Source organism: Oryctolagus cuniculus, chromosome 1 (genome assembly GCF_964237555.1).
Source record: "Oryctolagus cuniculus chromosome 1, mOryCun1.1, whole genome shotgun sequence".
Classification (NCBI taxonomy): domain Eukaryota; kingdom Metazoa; phylum Chordata; class Mammalia; order Lagomorpha; family Leporidae; genus Oryctolagus; species Oryctolagus cuniculus.
Window position 1 is genome coordinate 62,075,596 of NC_091432.1, and position 18,771 is coordinate 62,094,366.

At 37.0% G+C, this 18,771-nt stretch overlaps 1 protein-coding gene and 1 pseudogene across 1 annotated transcript; one reads left to right on the forward strand and one right to left on the reverse strand.

Moving 5' to 3' along the window:
- Positions 1 to 1,003: 1,003 nt before the first annotated feature.
- Positions 1,004 to 1,610, reverse strand: LOC100349123 (chromobox protein homolog 3 pseudogene; annotated as a pseudogene).
- A 12,937-nt stretch (positions 1,611 to 14,547) lies between these two features.
- On the forward strand, positions 14,548 to 15,495 carry OR51G1 (olfactory receptor family 51 subfamily G member 1). Its single transcript, NM_001171436.1, has one exon. It carries the CDS (start codon positions 14,548 to 14,550, stop codon positions 15,493 to 15,495), a length of 948 nt encoding a protein of 315 aa, NP_001164907.1.
- Positions 15,496 to 18,771: the final 3,276 nt, after the last annotated feature.

Here is an 18,771-nt window from a genome sequence, read left to right on the forward strand (position 1 = left end):
GTTATTTTTCCTGGCATCTGCTGAACCAGTAACCCAAATACCGCGAAGATTGAGCCTACATGTAAGGAATGAGACAGGACAAAGACAAAACATGCAGCTTAATAATTTAGATTACAACCACTTGTTTACCCACTTATGCCAGCAGGTCCTAAACTGCCAATGTCTCTAACAATCTGATCAGGTTTTCAGCAGCCAAATCTTAGTCATTCCATGAATCACGGCCTTTTAGTTGATACAGCACAAGATTTTGGCGTTTGTAAAGTAATGGCTCGCTAGAACAAATATTCAAATGTCCATTTACCTTGCTTAGTTTATTACAGCACACCAGGATGTCTATTTTCTGATCTCGGGAGGGATGACTACTAGTACCAATAAAGTTTTTATAAGCCATTGCATTTATGACTATAGATTTAGATACAGGTTCTGATATGGCTTCTTTTAAATTATCTAATTTAACTTGTCCAAATGACTTACAAACTAATTTAAAAGGTTATGGCTTCATGAAAAATCTTCAGTTTAACTTGAAGGGACTTATTTCTTAGGTTGCTCAGAATGATGGAACCTCAGAAACATGGGTCTTCCCATGGTTTTTCTTTTGGTAAAATTTAAAAACAAAAAAAGAAAACCATTTATGAAAGTATACATATACAACAACCCAGAATGGTCCTTTAGTATCAGTTAAAATCAAGTTCTGATTGAAGAACTGACTATGACAACTTTCCCCAATATTCAGAAAAGCAAATGTTCTTTTCTGATAAAGGAAGCAACTTCAGAAAGCTTTTATCTGTTAGAAGTAACCAGTGCTACCGATGCAAAAAAAAATAAAAATTAAAAAATTCACAACTCCCCCAATACTACTTTCAAAACCAATGTATCAAACTTGATTTTCATTAGAATGTAGTTATTTCTTCACACTAGTAAATCAAAAACCAAGACCCAGATTTTATATATATATATATATATACACACACACACACACACACACACACACACAATGCAAACAATTACTGAGCTTCATCTTCTGGACAAGAATGCCAAGTTAATCTCTCTTCATAAAAAGCAATCACAATCTGAGGACATTTCTTATTTGCCTCTTTTGCCAGCACCAAGTCAGCCTCATCTGAATCTTTCCATTTCATGAGAAACATCAATTCTCCACTGCTGTCTGTGGCACCAATTATTCTTTCAGGATCGCGACCTCTGGCAAAGCCTCTTGGTTTGTCAGCAGCATCTCTCGTCTTTGATTTGCTATCATCAGATTCACTGTCAGATAAAGATTTTCTTTTCTTTACCAGCTTTTTGAGAATTAAGAAATCTTCAATTAACTCTGGACAATCTAAATTTTCTTCAGGTTCCCAAGTATTGTCAGCATCTGTAAATCCCTTCCACTTCAGGAAATACTCCACCTTCCCATTCACTACACGTCAGTCCAATACTTTCTCCACCACAAATTCTTCAGGCTCTGCCTCTTCGACCTTTTTACTCTTTCCACTCTGTTTCTTTCCCATTTTTTGCAATGTAGTTTTATTGGAGGCCATTTTTTATTACAGACTTGAAGAGCTATTATTCACCGCTCCGAGCTGCTCCGGGTGGCGGAGCTGCAGCGTCTCTGGCCCTGTGCACGTCAAACTCCAACTTTTTTACTTTTAATTATAGTTATTATCTTAAATTACAAATATCATGTGGGTATATTTACTTTCTGTCTGCTTCCTGATAAAATTGTTCTCAGTGAATGGAGATACTCATTTATTGCCTTTATATATACATACCTAATATCTAGTATATTTCTGGCACAGAGTAGATCTCAGTAAACAACTGCTAATGTGTGAATGTGTAGGTGAAAACTATTAAAATCTTTACTTAGTATATACTAAGTTGATCTTCTTCATATAAAGATAATTAAAAATGAATCTTAAGAATGGGATGGGAGAGGGAGTAGATGAGATGGTTTGCAGTTGGAAGGGTGGTTATGGAGGGAAAAACTGCTATAATCCAAAAGTTGTACTTTTGAAATTTATTTATTAAATAAAAGTTTTTTAAAAAAAGATAACAATGGCATATTTGGAATAAAGGTATTGTTTGTTTTGAGCTCAGTAGTATCCCCCTGACACAGCATGCAATTTTCTTAAGTTGTATATTCCAAGTGTAGACATATCACAGATGCTCAAAGTTTTTGAAAATAGGAGAATCAGATTTGATATTAAAGAGAATTTATTGTTTGGGGTTTTTTGGATAAGAAATTGTCAACTTTCCTTCTTTAGAAGGCACACGTAAGGGGCCAGCACTGTGGTGTAGTAGGCTAAGCCTCCGCCTCAGGCACCGGCATCCCATATGGGTACTGGCTCATGTGGCTCATGTTCTGGCTACTCCTCTTCTGATCCAGCTCTCTGCTGACAAACTAGGAAAGCAGTGGAAGATGACCCAAGTGGTTGGGCCCCTGTACCCCCTTGGGAGACCTGGAAGAAGTTCCTGGCTCCTGGCTTTGGCCTGGCCCAGCTCTGGCTATTGCTCTCTCCTTGTCTCTGTATTTCTGCCTTTTAAATAAATAAATAAATATTTTAAAAGCATAAGAACTTGGGTTTCTAAAACAAATAGCTACAGCTACATATGAAAATATTTAAGTAGTTATCACTTTTTTGTTGATGTATCAATTATATAGGCTTTAATGAAAGTTCCCTTTTCATGAACACACCAAAGAAATCTTTTTTTTTAAGATTTATTTATTTATTTGAAAGGCAGAGTTACAGAGAGGCAGAGGCAGAGAGAGAGAGAAGTCTTCCATCCATTGATTCACTCCCCAAATGGCAGCAATGGCTAAAGAAATCTTGCATAAACACTTTGCAATATTCAAGAACCTGATGTTGTTTTTCTTTGGCACTGCCCTCACTTGGAATGTCAATTTTAGCAGATTTTTATATTGGTAATTTGATATATTTAATATATTTAATGGTGAAAAAATATGAACTCCATTTTGGTAATTTTTTATTGAACTGACATTATTCAAGAGCATCTTGTGGATGTCAGGGTCTCCAAATATTGATCTCAATTGTTTTTATAAGTCTATGGAAATTATTAATTATTTTAAAACAAATTTATCTTAAAAATATTTCACACCTGAAATGTCAAAAAAAACCACCCTGAATATTATAATATTTGCTGCATCTTTGTGTGTTTATAACATGTTTTCTTTCAAAATGGAAATGTGTGCTTCCCGGTGTTTACCATTACATCTGTCATCTTTTTGTTAAATGGATTCAATACCATAATGACTTGAATAAAAAGCTTTCAGAATTATTTTTTGTTTGTTTGAGGAGCACAGGACAAGGAATCCAAAACAAAACAAAGAAGCATGGAAAATTTATATCTCTATTATTTGATAGAACAGGTAGATTTTAGCCTGAAAAATTGAGGAAATTATTACTGTCTTCAAATTTGGCAAAATAAATAATTATGATGCTGCAACTGAATTACAGTTGCTGTGCTAAGTACTGGAAATGAGGCAGTCAACAGTGCAATGATCTCCTATCCTTATTTTCTACTATTAGGCAAAGATATCTATTAATCAGACAACATTATGGGAAATAATACAGAAGTTACTTTGTGTAAATGGAATTAGATTATGTATTTGCAGGAGAAAACAATACTGGAGTTTTTAGAAACCTATATCAAGGGGCCTGCATGGTGGCATGATAGCCTTAGCCTCCACCTGCTGCGTTAGCTTTCCATATGGGTGCTGGTTTGTGCCCCAGCTACTCATCTTCCTTTCCAGCTCTCTGCTAATGGCCTGGGAAAGCTGTAGAAAATGGCCCAAGTACTTGGAACCCTGAACCCACATGGAAGACCCAAAAGAAGCTCCTGTCTTCGGATCAGCCCAGCTCCCAACCTTGTGGCTATTTGGGGAGTGAACCAGCAAATGGAAGACCTTCTGTCTCTCCCTCTCACTGTAACTCTACCTCTCAAATAAATAAATAAAATCTTTTTAAAACACACATGTTAATTAAATTCAAGGAAGAAAAACAATCTGAGTATTCAATCATAGAAAGGAAAATTTTAGGTAATATTTAGCATATTAATATCGGGGGCCAGCGCCTTGGCTCACTTGGTTAATCCTCCACCTGCGGCGCCGGCATCTCATATCGGCTCTGGGTTCTAGTCCTGGTTGCTCTTCTTCCAGTCCAGCTCTCTGCTGTTGCCCTGGAAGGCAGTGGAGGATGGCCCAGTTGCTTGGGTCCCTGCACCCGCATGGGAGACCAGGAGGAAGCACCTGGCTCCTGGTTTTGGATCGGCGCAGCGCACTGGCCGTGGCGGCCATTTTGGGGGTTGAACCAATGGAAGGAAGACCTTTCTCTCTGTCTCTCTCTCTCTCACTGTCTAATTCTATCTGTCAAATAAAAAAATATTAATATTGGAGGTAAGTTAGAATGTATTAGCCAAAGACTACCTATTCAGTATGACTCAGAGTGCCTTCTATAAATAGGCAGGAAGACTACCTGTTTTTCCATTTGGATGTATAAGTGATATCTAAACAAGCTTTCAATGCCAATGCCAAAGCAAGAAACAGTAGAACGGTCTTGAGTGTTACAGTCAGAAAGAGCTCAGAGATCTAAGGGCTTCTGATACTCAGTACCGTAAGAATCCTTAAAGTCCCTGGGTTCTTGAGAAAGCACTCTAGCTCTGATCCCTAGATAGTGCATCTAAAAATCTGAGTCAAGGCCGGAGCCACGGCTCACTAAGCTAATCCTCCGCCTGCGGCGCCAGCACCCCAGGTTCTAGTCCCATTTGGGGCACCAGATTCCGTCCCGGATGCCCCTCTTCCAGTCCAGCTCTCTGCTGTGGCCTGGGAGTGCAGTGGAGGATGGCCCAAGTCCTTGGGCCCTGCACACAGATGGGAGACCAAGAGGAAGTACCTGGCTCCTGGCTTTGGATCAGCGCGCTGGCCGTGGCTGCCATTTGGGGGGTGAACCAACGGAAAAAGGAAGACCTTTCTCTCCGTCTCTCTCTCACTCACTGTCTAACTCTGCCTGTCAAAAAAAAAAAAAATCTGAGTCATGAGGGAAGACTGGAAGTTTCTGTTTCCAGTATTTTAGAATTTATGCCAGTAAATAATTTTATTAGAGTACACATATCATTGCCTGTGTAAAAAAAAAAAAAAAAGTTCCCCTACTTTCTTCACTTTTTAAGAAAACAAAAGCTGTAGCATTTCTTCAGTTCGTGATGATGCTGTGGTTGATCAGTTTAACTCCAGAAAACCCTGTAGATGGTCACTAATTTTAAAATCTGTACAACAACAGCATAATTGCACACAGATTTAAACTATATGGACCATTAAGTTGAAAGTCATACAAGACAATTACATTATTATAATACCAAGGCTATTTTTAAAAAAAAATGCAATGATCATATCTCCATTAATTAGTGGTCTTTGTGAAAACAAAACAAAAAATAATTTAAATTCCATTTTACATATAATCATTTATGGAAATTGCTTTCTTCTTAATTTTTATCTATTTATTTTAATTTTATTTCAAAGGGAGAGAAAGAGAGAGAGAAAGAGAGAGAGAGAGAGAGAGAGAGAGAAACTTCATCCAGATATCCTTTGTGTGTAGCAAGGCCCCAAATACTTGAGCCATCATCTACTGCCTCTCAGGTGTCCTTTAGCAAGTGGCTAAATGGGAAGTGGAATAGCTGGGACTCAAACCACATACTCATTGTTGTGGAGTGGGTAAAACCAGTGTTTATGACAGTAGCATCCCATCTTGGAGTGCGAGTTCCAAGTCCTCTCTGCTCCTCTTTATATCTGGTTCCTTTCTAATGTGACTGGGATAGCAAAGATGGCCAAAGTACTTGGGCACCTGCCACTCTCATGGGAGATTGGATGAACTTCCAGGCTCCTGGCTTAGCCCTGGCTGTTGCAGCCACTTGAGGAGTAAGCCAGTTACCTCTATCTTGGTAACTCTGAATTTCAAATGAATAATTAAATCTTTATGAAGAAATAATAAAAACTAAGTAAAAATTTTTTGAAATTAAATATAATTAAACTTAACTTCTAGTTTTGTTTATACTTATATTTTTTCTAACATCTCAAAATGCATTCTTTTCATTAATAATTAAAACTTTCAAAGTTAATAATTAGGCACTTCTTAAAATCAACAGGGTTAGAAAAATCAATACAATCGCATATGCAGGGGCAGGCATTGCAGTGCTTTTTGGCATGCCCTTTTCCCATACTGGAGCACTGGTTTGAATGCTGGATCTCCACTTCTGATCCAACATCCTTCTAATAAGCCTGAGGATCAGTAAATCATGGCCCAGGTACTTGGTTTCTTGTCACCGATATAGAAGGCCCAGACTGCCATTTGCCTTGGCCTACTCGTGGATGTTGTGGGTATTTAGGGAATGAAGCAGCAGATAGAAGATATCTGTGTGTGTATGTGTGTGTGTCTTCCTTTCTCTAACTTTCTTTAAAAAAATAATAAATAAATCTTTAAAGATTATGTATGTACACATTATATACAATATTTATTAAATGAAAACAATAAATAAAATTATATATGATTACATATAATATTTATTAATTGGAAAATGTAACATCTTTTATGATGAGTAAAACAGTTTTGATCATTTTTGGGGCAAAGTCTACTCTAAAGTAAAGCAATCTATATACTTTTTTACAAGTTGCTGTTGTAAGCTTTATATTAGGAAATAATTTTAACTTTCTAAAAACAGTAAAGCTAAACTTTTGGCAATCTGATTTTTCAATACCTTAATTAGATGTAACTAACTTTTTCAGCAAAACACAAAACAAGAGTTTGGGTTCTCTGGAAAGCAGGTACTGAGCCAGAGTTATCAATTAAAAGGTTCACATATATGAAGAAGAGAGGTTAGAGTCGGGATTGAGTAGGCAGTGTCATTACCCATAATTCAGAGATGATGAAGACTCTGCTTGCTGATATGGGAGTTCCCAAGTCAAAATTGATTGACACAGGTTTCTATGATTCACAAAGAACCAAGCATTTACACCACCACTTTGTTCATTCATTATCTATCAGAGAAGAGTGTGACCTTTGCTGGAAAAATAAAGTAAATCCTGAAGCTGACCACACTGCAACTGGGAGACAAATTGTTTTCTGCAAGCGGGATATGAGCAGTGAATCTTCATTCTCATTGCACCAGACTGTGCTGATGGACCCGCTAGTGCTTCCAAATCCTCTGCCTTTAGAATATAATTAAAGATTATCAGAAAAAGATAAAATGTGTACCCAAATACCAAAATTCTTATTTTTTAAATTAGAAATTAGCCTTGTCACAAAATTTTCCTAATTTTCCAGTCAACATTAATATATACAAAAATAAAAACAAAAACAAAATATCCTGGAAAGAAGATATTTCTGGATGTAATCATGAGTTATATTTGCACCACAATACTCTGAGTACATTTCTAAGAAACTTCTTAATTTTGCAAGGAAATTGTTTTGTTGCTAAATATTCAACTGCATTATGGCTACATTTGAAAGAATGTAAATTTATTATTAAATTTCTTAACTGAATTCAAAACTGCATTCATACAAGTTTACTTGTTTTACAGAGTATAATTTGGACTAAATAAATGCTTAAAATTTTTCCTTTGAATAATGAGTTGGAATAATATAATTAAAGAACTTATATAATTAACTGCTTTCTATCTGAATTGCCTGAAGAGTGATTTAAGTTAGCATTTGTCTATGGAGGTAATACTACCACTTCCCTTTTCATAATGATTGGGAAACTTGCAACTAAAAAGAAATACAATTAATCTGAATAAATAGTTATGCAATTTATGTGAAAAATCCTGAATTTAAAGCAGAACAGGTAAGTCTACCTTCAAAGCCATATATGATAGCCAGGTGCAGATACAGTGTTCTTAAAAAAAAATTTCCAAATTTTTGAAGTAAATGCTATTGTTTTATTCTGGATGTCATGTGATTAATTATATCAATTTGGCTACCACATTGATGAGATATGTTGGAAAACATTTTGCATGAGTTTTAAGGTCAATACCAAATTTCCTAAGAACTATAAATAATTCAAATTTAAAGTATGAACATTGATTCATTACGATGTACATGGCCAATGGATTTATTTTAAATTAAGCTTTTCAGACAATTAAGTAAATCATTCCACTACTTAAATAATAAGCTTCATAGACTCATTGGTCTTTATTTCCTGTACATATTTTTGGGTTCACTTAATCAGATCATTTTCTACTGTTCATCAACAATTGGAAGCTCATAGGTTTCATTCACTTCAAAGTGGATTTAGCACAAGGAGTAATAAAAATGAATGGCTAAAAAGGTGTTTGGTGGTTGGGTTTTGTGACACAACCAGTTAAGCAGATGCTTGAGATGCACATATCTCATATCAGAGGGTCAGATTCAAGTCCTAGCTATTCCATACTTCTGATTCATCTTCATGCTAATGTGCCTGGGAGGCAATGGATGACGCTAAAGTACTTGGATTCCTGCCACCTATATGGGGCATTCGGATGGAGTTTCATGATCCTGGCTTTGGCCTCATCTAGCCCTGAATATTGTGAGCATTTGGGGAGTAAAATAGTGGATGGAAGAGATCTCTCTCGATCTCTCTCTCTCTCTCTCTCTCTCATGTTTGTGTGTGTATGTATATGTGTGTCTTTCTTCCTCTCTGTCACTCTGCCTTTAAAATAAATATTTATATATATATAATATATGATAACAAGTGGAAAATTTATTTTATACTACTGGCCTATATATATAAAATTTATATTATATATAAATGATATATTATATATATATATTTTTCCCTTTTCCCATCACCAATCCTGAAAGGAGTAAGCTGTATCTACAGGCTTGTTTATCAGTACATTTCATTTTTATCAGGGAAAACCCTGCTTGATATCTTTATAGCTTTGTTAATTCTGCATTGGAAATGATCAAGAAAGGGGATATAGGATACCAGCTGTCATCTTCAAATTTAGAAATGTGTTACAGTAGGAAATGTGATTCCTGTACATGTTTCTCATGTTCTATTAAATGAAGCTACAGCAGAAACTTGAATTACAGAGTGAAGATCTAGCAACCTATCTTGGCTTATTTAATGAAATTACCTATCACACTTTGAAGGAAATGGAAGAACCTGGGACAGGTTCAAAAAGATTGAAAAATCAAGACAACAAGTATATATCAGGCTTGAAGAATTAGGCTCATGATCCTGTTCACTCTATTAATTATTTTAATGATGGTGTTTACTGAGAACCCATTAAGCATCAGCTATTCATTTCCAGTGGTTATTTTAATCATTTAAATGTACCCTGGGAGAACTCTTGATATAGATGTTGGTAGTTAAAATAGGTTAGAGAACTATTTGAAGGTATAAAATTGGCATTTGGAATGTATGCTTCTGAATTATGACTTAAACCACGTGTATCTTAGGGAGATAACACAAAGAATGGCCAATAGTAATGAAGAAAACTGTAGTTTAAGACCAGCGGTCAAAGAGGAACTTCCTTCTCCCTAACCTCAAACCAAATCACATTCATCAGTCACCTCCCAAAACAGAGAATGCTTGATGGTACCAGAAACTGTACTAAAGAAAAATAAGTGAGGAAGGGAGGGAGGAAAAGAAAGACGGAGAGAAAGATGCTTACTACATGTCACAAAGAAAAATCTCAGAGGGAAACTTTCCCTGGGTCACATCATTAGAAAGTATCACAGATAAGGTTAGAATCAGCTTTATTTTTTAATCTAAATTTCAAACAAATCTCTGTGTGTGTATGTGTGTGTGTGTGTGTGTGTATTACTCTCCAGGACAATCTGTTTTCTTTTCCAGTTTCACCACATGAAATCCATAACTAGAAACACATTCACATCTCAAAGATCTCCCCTGTCCACAGAGAAGGTGAACACCCACCTCACCCCACCCCAACCCTTTACACTTGAGTCTTGCTTTTTTTTCCTGAATTATTTGTTTGTTTCTTGATTCTCAGATATTGGGGTTGCTTAACCTCTCAGGGCCTCTATTCTCAATGAAGTGCTGTGTGAACTCTTTAGGGAATTCTCAGCCTTGGCATAAGCCCCTGAGGAGAACCTCCTGGGCACTTTAAAAAGACACTTATTTTAAATAGAGAATATTCTTGTAGCTGAACTACCATCTGACCCAAGTTCTGGATGGAAGCAATCCCTGCAAGCCCTTTTCTCCCCAGCTGCCTAGGTACGTACTACAGTCACACAGATAACTGTGTCAGCATCTCAGGAATAACTGTGCTTATAGAACAAAGCCATACACTGAGCTCAGTCCTAGTCACATGCTAAACCTCTGCATCACATTAGTCGAGGCAGTTTTGAGAGGCAGATCCACTTACATACAAGATCTGCCATTTTAGTCTTAGTTTTATCACTGTGTGATCTTCTGGAAGTCATCATAATCATTGTTTATTTCCTACTATTTATTATCTCTTTACTAGCATTTGGGGTACTAGTTCCTTGTGTTTAAAATTAGAATTATAATCTTTATGTTTTCTTTAACTTACTATTGAATTTTTATAACTAGGTATTAAAGTGGATTTGACATCTATTTGTGATCATCCATACAAAAGTCAGAGGCTGATAATAGCCAATCTTTGTGTGCAGTTGCAATAGGAATTTCAGTCAGAAAGTCAGATCATCAAGAGATCATTATTCAGTCCTCCTCCTCCTCCTTCTCCTGCTCCTCCTCCTCCTTCTTCTTATCTCTCCCACTCTCCCTCTCTCCCTCTCTCCCTCTCCCTCTACCTTTCTTTTTTTGACCATAGGATGACATCACTTTATTCCAATAAATTAGAGCTGAAGAAGTTATTTAGACTGTATCATATAGTCTAATGAAAGAATCAGCTGACGGTTCTCTGATTCATTGATCTCCAGGTGAGTACCATTAAGAACATGTATAATACTGCATGAAAAATTGTTGCATTTAACCTCTCCTATACCACCTCTCTTTCTCAGCATTCTATGAAGTTCTAGGTCTATGCCAGGATCTCAAGATTTTCTGTCTCTTGCGTGATAGTGAATATTTGTCTCTTCATACCTTGTACATTTACCGCTTTTTTTAAAAAAATATTTATTTATTTATTTGAGAGGTAGTTTACACAGAAAGGGAGAGAGGCAGAAAAGTCTTTCATCTACTAGTTCACTCCCCAAATGGCTACAATGGCTGGAACTGGGCTACAATGGCTGGAGCTGGGCCTATCCAAAGCCAGGATCCAGGAGATTCTTCTAGGTCTCCCATGTGGGTGCAGAGGCCCAATCCTTTGGGCCATCTTCTACTGCTTTCCAGGGCCATCAGCAGAGAACTGGATCAGAAGAGGAGTAGCTGGGACATGAACCAGCACCTATATGGGATGTCAGTGCTGCAGGCAAAGTCAGCCTACTATGCCACAGAGCCAGCCTCATATACACTTGCCTCTTAACAACCCAAAATGTGAATATATTTGAGAGAGGAAATAATAGCTGGGATGGAACACTATACAGTTTCTCACTTGGCAGGCAGAATAACTTCCCTTTCTGGCCTTCAAAAAGTTCATGGAAAATGTGTATTATGAAGAAAGTACATAGATTCCCCAAAAAAAAGTTGCATTAAATTACACATCTTTTAATTCCATGTCCCCATGAAATTTTTGAAATATTCTTGTAGGTGATCTCTGAATGTTCATTTCTCAAGCTAGAATGTCTCAATGTGAGATAGAGGAAATGATACTCCCTGTGAGTTTGCTGCTGAAAGACTATGCAGATACTCAGACTTTTGTTTGCATAGTCCCTTACTCATAGGAAATCCCAGGCAAATTATTGTGAAGATAATCTTGTGATCACTCCCTTAACACTTCTCTCAATCTCAGATGGAGCTAGTATGATTGCTGGACCACCCACATGCCCTCCTACCCCTCCCACACCCATTATTCCTTCTCAGCCCACCCCTCGCCAAGCTTCCACTTCCCCCTTTCACTTTTTCTCCTTTCCAACTGTCCCTCTTCACATTCTTTCCTTGTTTCTCCTTGAGAATCAGAAAAAGCATAGTGGTTTTATTACTTCATTATTTTATTAGTGTGCCATAATAACTTCCTTTGGTTTGAAGTGTGAGAAGCAAAAACAGGATAGGGACTTTGTTATTTCTTCAACCTCATGTTTTCAACGTCCCTGTACCTTACTTGGAAAAAGAAAGCTTTTTGAAAGTGTACACTCAACTTCCCATCTTTCTCCCTTAAACAAATTCCCAATATTCTCATCCATCAGTAGATTCTTCTCATAGAGGGAAATTACACAGAGTAAAGACTTTGTACTCATTCTGCCCTCACCTACTGATAACTTAAATCCTTATAATTCTTCTCCAGGCTATTCAAATATACTTTGAAAAACTCATGTTGAGTTCACCATCACAAGCACAATTTTTCTTTAAAAACCCTTATCCTACTCCATCTAATTTTTGGAATTAACAGTGGTGACTTGTATCTATTGACATCACATTCTTCTATTTTCCCCTGCCTCTCTGATGCTTGTTGCATTCTTTCTGTTTTCTAACTCAAATATTATGTTCTGCTCTCTTTAAAACAGCACCCAGTGTTATGATCTGAGCAAATCTTTGCTTTCCACATTGTATCTCTTAGAAACTTTCCTTACTCATGGCTGATATCTTGAAATTCAAGCTCTCATTCAAACCAGAGATCAATGCACTTTAACCAGGAATTCTTTACTAAAGTCACCTACAACATGCCTCAAATTGAACTCCATTGCCAAAACATGTCCCAGTTCCGTTATGATACATCTCAGTTTATCTAATGTTGTTGATATAAAAATGAATATCATGGACTTATCCAAGGTAGGAAACCCACCAGATTTATTTTTTTAATTTTCTGATTCTTCTAGCAGCTAATTTTCTATGCAACAGCTGTAGGAAATATGATATAAAAACAGTAAGGTAGACTCTGGCACTGAATTTCCTCCTTTACTGGCTCTATATACTTACCCAGGTTACTTGATCTCTGAAAGTCACAATTTTCTCACCCTGCACTTTGCTCCTAACTATAAAACCTGATAAAATTGGTGCCAGAGTTAAATGACATAATACACATTAGGCATTAAAAAGGTTACAAGAACATGCAATATTTAATAAATATTATCTCTTTAAAGTTTATATGCATGTGATCAACAATATACTAATTGCATAATACTGTATACATAAAATATGTATATTGTATACATAAAGCATTTTATAATGTAATTGAATAAAAATTCTGAAGGCAGAGCAAAGGAAAATCCAATTTAAATCATATAGGATCAACAGGCTTATGTTGTGGCATGGTGGGTGAAGATGCTGGTTCATGTATTGGCTGCTCCACTTCTAATATAGTACCCTGCTAATGGCCTGGGAAAAGCAGCGGAAGATGGCCCAAGGGTTTGGACCCTGCACCCATGTGGAAAACCTGGATGAATCTCCAGACTCCCGGTTTTGGGCTGGCCCAGTCCTGGCTGTTGCAGCCATTTGGACAGTGAAGAAGCAGATGGAAGAGTCTCTCTCTGTCTGTCTCTCCCCAATAACTCTGATCTTCAAATAAATAAAACAATCTTAAAATATATAATGTTATAAGATTAGAACTATATCTAAATGTCATATCTCTCCAAACCCAAGAGGCATACCTCACTCTGAGTACCTTCAGATTTAGCCTTTTCAATCTAAGCTAAAGATCAGAGGCTTTTCCTGGCTATTTCAAAGTTCCCTTATTTGTTCTTGTGCTTTAGATCTGATGCATACCCCTTTTGCATCCAAATCTACACATCAAGACCTGGCTTAGCCAACCTGTAAGTGGAAACACATGTCTCCCCTGGTGTCTCTCAGAATCTCAAAGCTGTCTTTGCTATAATTGTTTTCAGAAGTTCCCGAATATTCTAATAACAGTCCCTCAGTTCCAGGTTTCAAATTTGCATTTTACCATTTGTGTCTTTACCACCAACTGCTACTCTGATCAGAAGTTGCAAGTTCAAGGAGTTCAACATACATTTATTAAATACTTCCCTGTAGACCAAATACCATGGCATGAAATAAAACCCACAGGCAAATTACAAATACATACAAAGTTTCATATTATATGGTTCATCCTAGTAGACAGTTATAAAAATGATGGGTAGTACCAATTCCCCATATATCTGATATAGATTCTGAATGTTTTAGTAATTGAATTGAAGAATCTTTCAGGGAAGAACACATGAAAAAAGCACCATCTGAGATGATCTTATTGAACTTCTGAGAGGGCAACACTGGTGTATTTATCACCATGATTCTAATTCATGCTGTATATATGTGCTCTACTAATCCACTCCAGAAGCCCCCTTCCTAGATCCTCTGGTAAAGGCTAATACATCAATCAGGTCCCTTCAACTCTCTCTCACACCACCTTCAGACTCTTCCTGATCCAGTGACACTGGCACTTTTAGGTAGCAATTCACGTTATCACTCTGTAAGAATCTCCTTCTGTATTGCAGGTTGGTGAATCCAAGATTGTAAGCCATGACCATCCTTCAAAATTGCAGCCTCCAAAAAGCCACTTTCTTCCTGACAGGCTTCCAAGGTCTGGAAGATCTCCATGGCTGGATCTCTATTCCCTTCTGCTCCATCTACTTGACAGTTATTTTGGGGAACCTTACCATCCTCCATGTCATCCGTACTGATGCCACCCTCCATGAACCCATGTACTATTTCTTGGCCATGCTTGCCCTCACAGACTTGGGCCTTTGCCTTTCCACTCTGCCCACTGTGCTGGGCATCTTTTGGTTTGATGCCAGAGAAATTGGCATCCCTGCCTGCTTTACTCAGCTCTTCTTCATCCATACCTTGTCTCTAGTGGAATCATCAGTTCTGTTGTCCATGTCCATTGACCGCTATGTGGCCATCTGTAACCCACTACACTACTCCACCATCCTGACACCTGCTCGTATTGTCAAGATGGGACTGAGTTCAGTGATTAGAAGCTCCCTCCTCATCCTCCCCTTGCCCTTCCTCCTTAAGCGCTTCCAGTACTGCCGCTCCCATGTGCTGGCTCATGCCTATTGTTTGCACCTAGAGATCATGAAGCTGGCCTGCTCTAGCATCATGGTGAATCACATCTATGGGCTCTTCGTTGTGGCGTGCACTGTGGGCGTGGACTCCCTCCTCATCTTCCTCTCGTATGCCCTTATCCTCCGCACCGTGCTGAGCATCGCCTCCCGCCAGGAGCGACTTCGAGCCCTCAACACCTGTGTCTCCCACATCTGTGCTGTGCTGCTCTTCTACATCCCCATGATTGGTTTGTCTCTCGTGCACCGCTTTGGTGAACATCTGCCCCGTATTGTACACCTCCTCATGTCTTACGTATATCTGCTGGTACCACCCCTCATGAACCCCATTGTCTACAGCATCAAGACCAAGCAAATCCGCCTCCGTATTATTAAGAAGTTTGAGTTTCTAAAATCCCTTTAGATGTTTTCCTCAGGATTAGGTTAACATGAAAGGAAGAAAGTCTGGGCACAAAGTAAACAGATTCTTGTTGCTTTTTTCTTTAATTAGATTCCACTAAAAAACAAAACACAATATACTCCCAATGAGAAACAAAAGGTAATTACCTATTCAACATGCAAAATGGGTGACTTTGGGAAGGTTACCTATCTCTGTTCTTCAGTTTTCTCAATTGGAGAAATAAGCATGGAAGCAATTATAATACCTTCCTTTCTCATAGGAAGGATATGAAAATTAAGTGAGATAACTTGTATAAATCTTTAACATAGTAATGATGTTTAGGATATAGAATTTTCAATAATTATTAGCTATTATTACCTGAGGAAATCTAAAAGAATATATTAGTTTTATCTTTCAATTTTCTGGTGCGTAGAGATTCACCAATAACTGATTTTTAACTGATGTTTTAATTTATTTGTGTTGCTTTATTATAATTATCATTTTATTCATTTATAACACATTGCATTTCCCATACCTGCAGACCAAGTAATGACGTTTCATGAAGGTGCTTGCCAAATGCATATCCCCAAATTAAATAAAGGAGTAGATAAGTTTGAGAGAAGGTATCAGATTGAAATAATACAAAATTATTTATGAATAGTCTTCAGGAAAAGTAACTGAGGTTAAGCATTATCACCCAACATCTTTAGGATATAGTTGAAGGGTTTGATCTCTTGATTTAGTTGTTAAGTATACTAGGGGGGGAAAGTGGTAGAAAATCATGCATTATTTGATGTTTATTTGCAAGATGTTTCTCTCATCTATGTATCTAGCCATGTCAAATAATGCACACACACACACACACAGACATTTTTGTTGTTGTGTTCTTATTGTTTTTTGATGTTCTTGTGTAGGTTTATTTGGTGTTCCATGCTTATTTGTGTTGGTATACATGTTCCAGTTGGTCATTTTGTTTGAATTCATTTCTGTACATTATCACATATGTTTAGATGCATATTGAATAAATTTTAATGCTTTATATATTCATGTAGCTTTCATATAGGCAGATGTGTCCTCCTGAAAGATTTTACCTAGAGTCATGGGAAGCAAAGTTTAGGTTCAGTAGTTTCTTTCCCTACAAATTACTTTGTCTTGACTCCAGATGCCAAGAAGTCATTGTAAAAGAAGCACAAAGATACAACATTCATCATGAAGTGGATGAAAATAGAATTATTGATGATAAGAGAAAGTCAGCTATATTTTTAAATAATCAATTTTGGAACCTAATTTTTCCCTGTGAGAAACACAGGAAGAAAGAGAACTACCAGAATAGCCACTTTAAAACAATTTTACATAGGCACTTATGGACAGAAATACATCCAAAATTACACAATATATTTAAACAATGATTCAAGTATTTTAAATGCATATATTCAAATAAATATACATTATAATGCAATTCTAACCTTTCTGGTATCCTGGTAACCTCCTGGTTTAATCATCTGATGTTGTTGAAGTTGTCTTCATGTCTGCATCTATTTTTCCTCCTGCTTTGAATTTTCAGTTCTTCTTGCTATGGTCTTGGGCCACTGGGCAGTGATTTCTGACCCTGTGAGATGCACCTCAATGCTTACTGTTTCCAAAGGCCAATAAGTGGGATGATTTTTCATGTTTTTTTTTTTTTTTAAGTTTTTTGTAAGAGACTGGTCCTTCTCTTCTTCTCTTTCTTTGATGATTCTGAGCACTCTACCCCATTCCAATTCACATCAAGATAATATGAACTTGGCCTGCTCTTGTATAGCCACAAAGTACATTTATAGCCTGTGGAACTGTTGCAGCTTTGGGTATGGGTGCGCTCCTTGTTGTCACCTTCTACACCCTTATCTCATATATACTAGTGGCTTGTATGACTGCACCTGGGAGCCTACACTGATTACCTGAGTTTCCTACCTTCTCACTGTTCTTGTACTAAATAGTGTTTGTCAGCAAAAAAATCTCTTTTCTATTCTTCAAACTATACGGTTCATGAATTTTTTAAATGAAGATATATTTATGTTTTTTAAAGAAAGAGTTACAGATAGGGAGAGACAGAGATTCTCCAGTCCCTGGTTCACTCTCCCAATGGCCACAACAGCTAGGATTAAGTAAGGCCAAACCCAGAAGCTTAATCTGGGCCTCCCAAATGGCTGGCAGGGGCCCAAGTACCTTGGCCATTTTCCGTTGCTTTCCCAGGAGCATTAGCAAAGAGCTGGATTGGAAGTGGAGTAGCTGAAACTTGAACTGGCGCCCACATGGGATGCTGGCAATGTAGGCAGCAGCTTAACCCTGTGAGCCACAATGCTAGACTCTCATGACTGTCTTTGTAATGATAAATGCTGACATGTTCTAAATGGCTTACATTTTTCAATTTTTTAGTGTCCATTTCTGCCTGAAAGTTAGTTATAAGATGTGCTTTTAACACATGTTTAGAAATGGTCATTTGTCTAGCATTGAATATCAATCATTTTGATAAAACTTTACTTTCTTCATTTTAGTTTTATTCAGCACCATTTTACCATTATAAAAGGATTTGTTTCCTCTTTGATTCTTACATAAATGTTTTAGACAATAGGCTAAAAAAATTACTCCAGCCAATATCACATATCTGAAAAATGGAGCTCAGAACCACATGCTGGCCTGTCTGAACTCAAAGCCTGAACTTACTGATAATGAGATGTTTAAACTTTCTGAACTCTTGTTCCCCACATCAGATCATGTTGGGTATCTTTCTCATAGAAGAGTCACAGCTCAGATTTAAAGCAGACAGTAGTATACTTTCTGATTATGGGTCAATCTCTATGTTCTTTCTACTTGAAGCTGTTAAAAGATTAATTGTAGACAACCTAAATTCTCCTCTCTTCTATCTCCCTTCCCTTCTCCTATCTCTCTCTATCTATCCAGCAGCATTCAAACCTATCTTCTACTAAAAACATATGTAATATCAAGTAATGATAGTCCTCTCTTCCCAGAGTTTGACCTCAGACCCTGTGAATATATATATATATATACATATATATATATATATATTATTTGGAGTAGGGAGTAAAGAATTAAATTCTTCATTTTATTATCTGCAATACATTACATTTATTATGAAATATTAGCTAAATAGACAAATAAATAATTGGCAGAAAGTTTAATGGAATGAATTGTTTCTGCCAAAAATTCATATGTTGATTATGGTAATGGCTCAATTCCCAGGACCTCAAGATACAAATATATTTGGAAAGAAGATTGTTAAAGAGGCTACTGAGTTAAAAT

Bases quoted from the DNA above. Each gene is read 5' to 3' on its own strand.
- OR51G1 (NM_001171436.1), top strand. From the start codon at position 14,548: ATGACCATCCTTCAAAATTGCAGCCTCCAAAAAGCCACTTTCTTCCTG.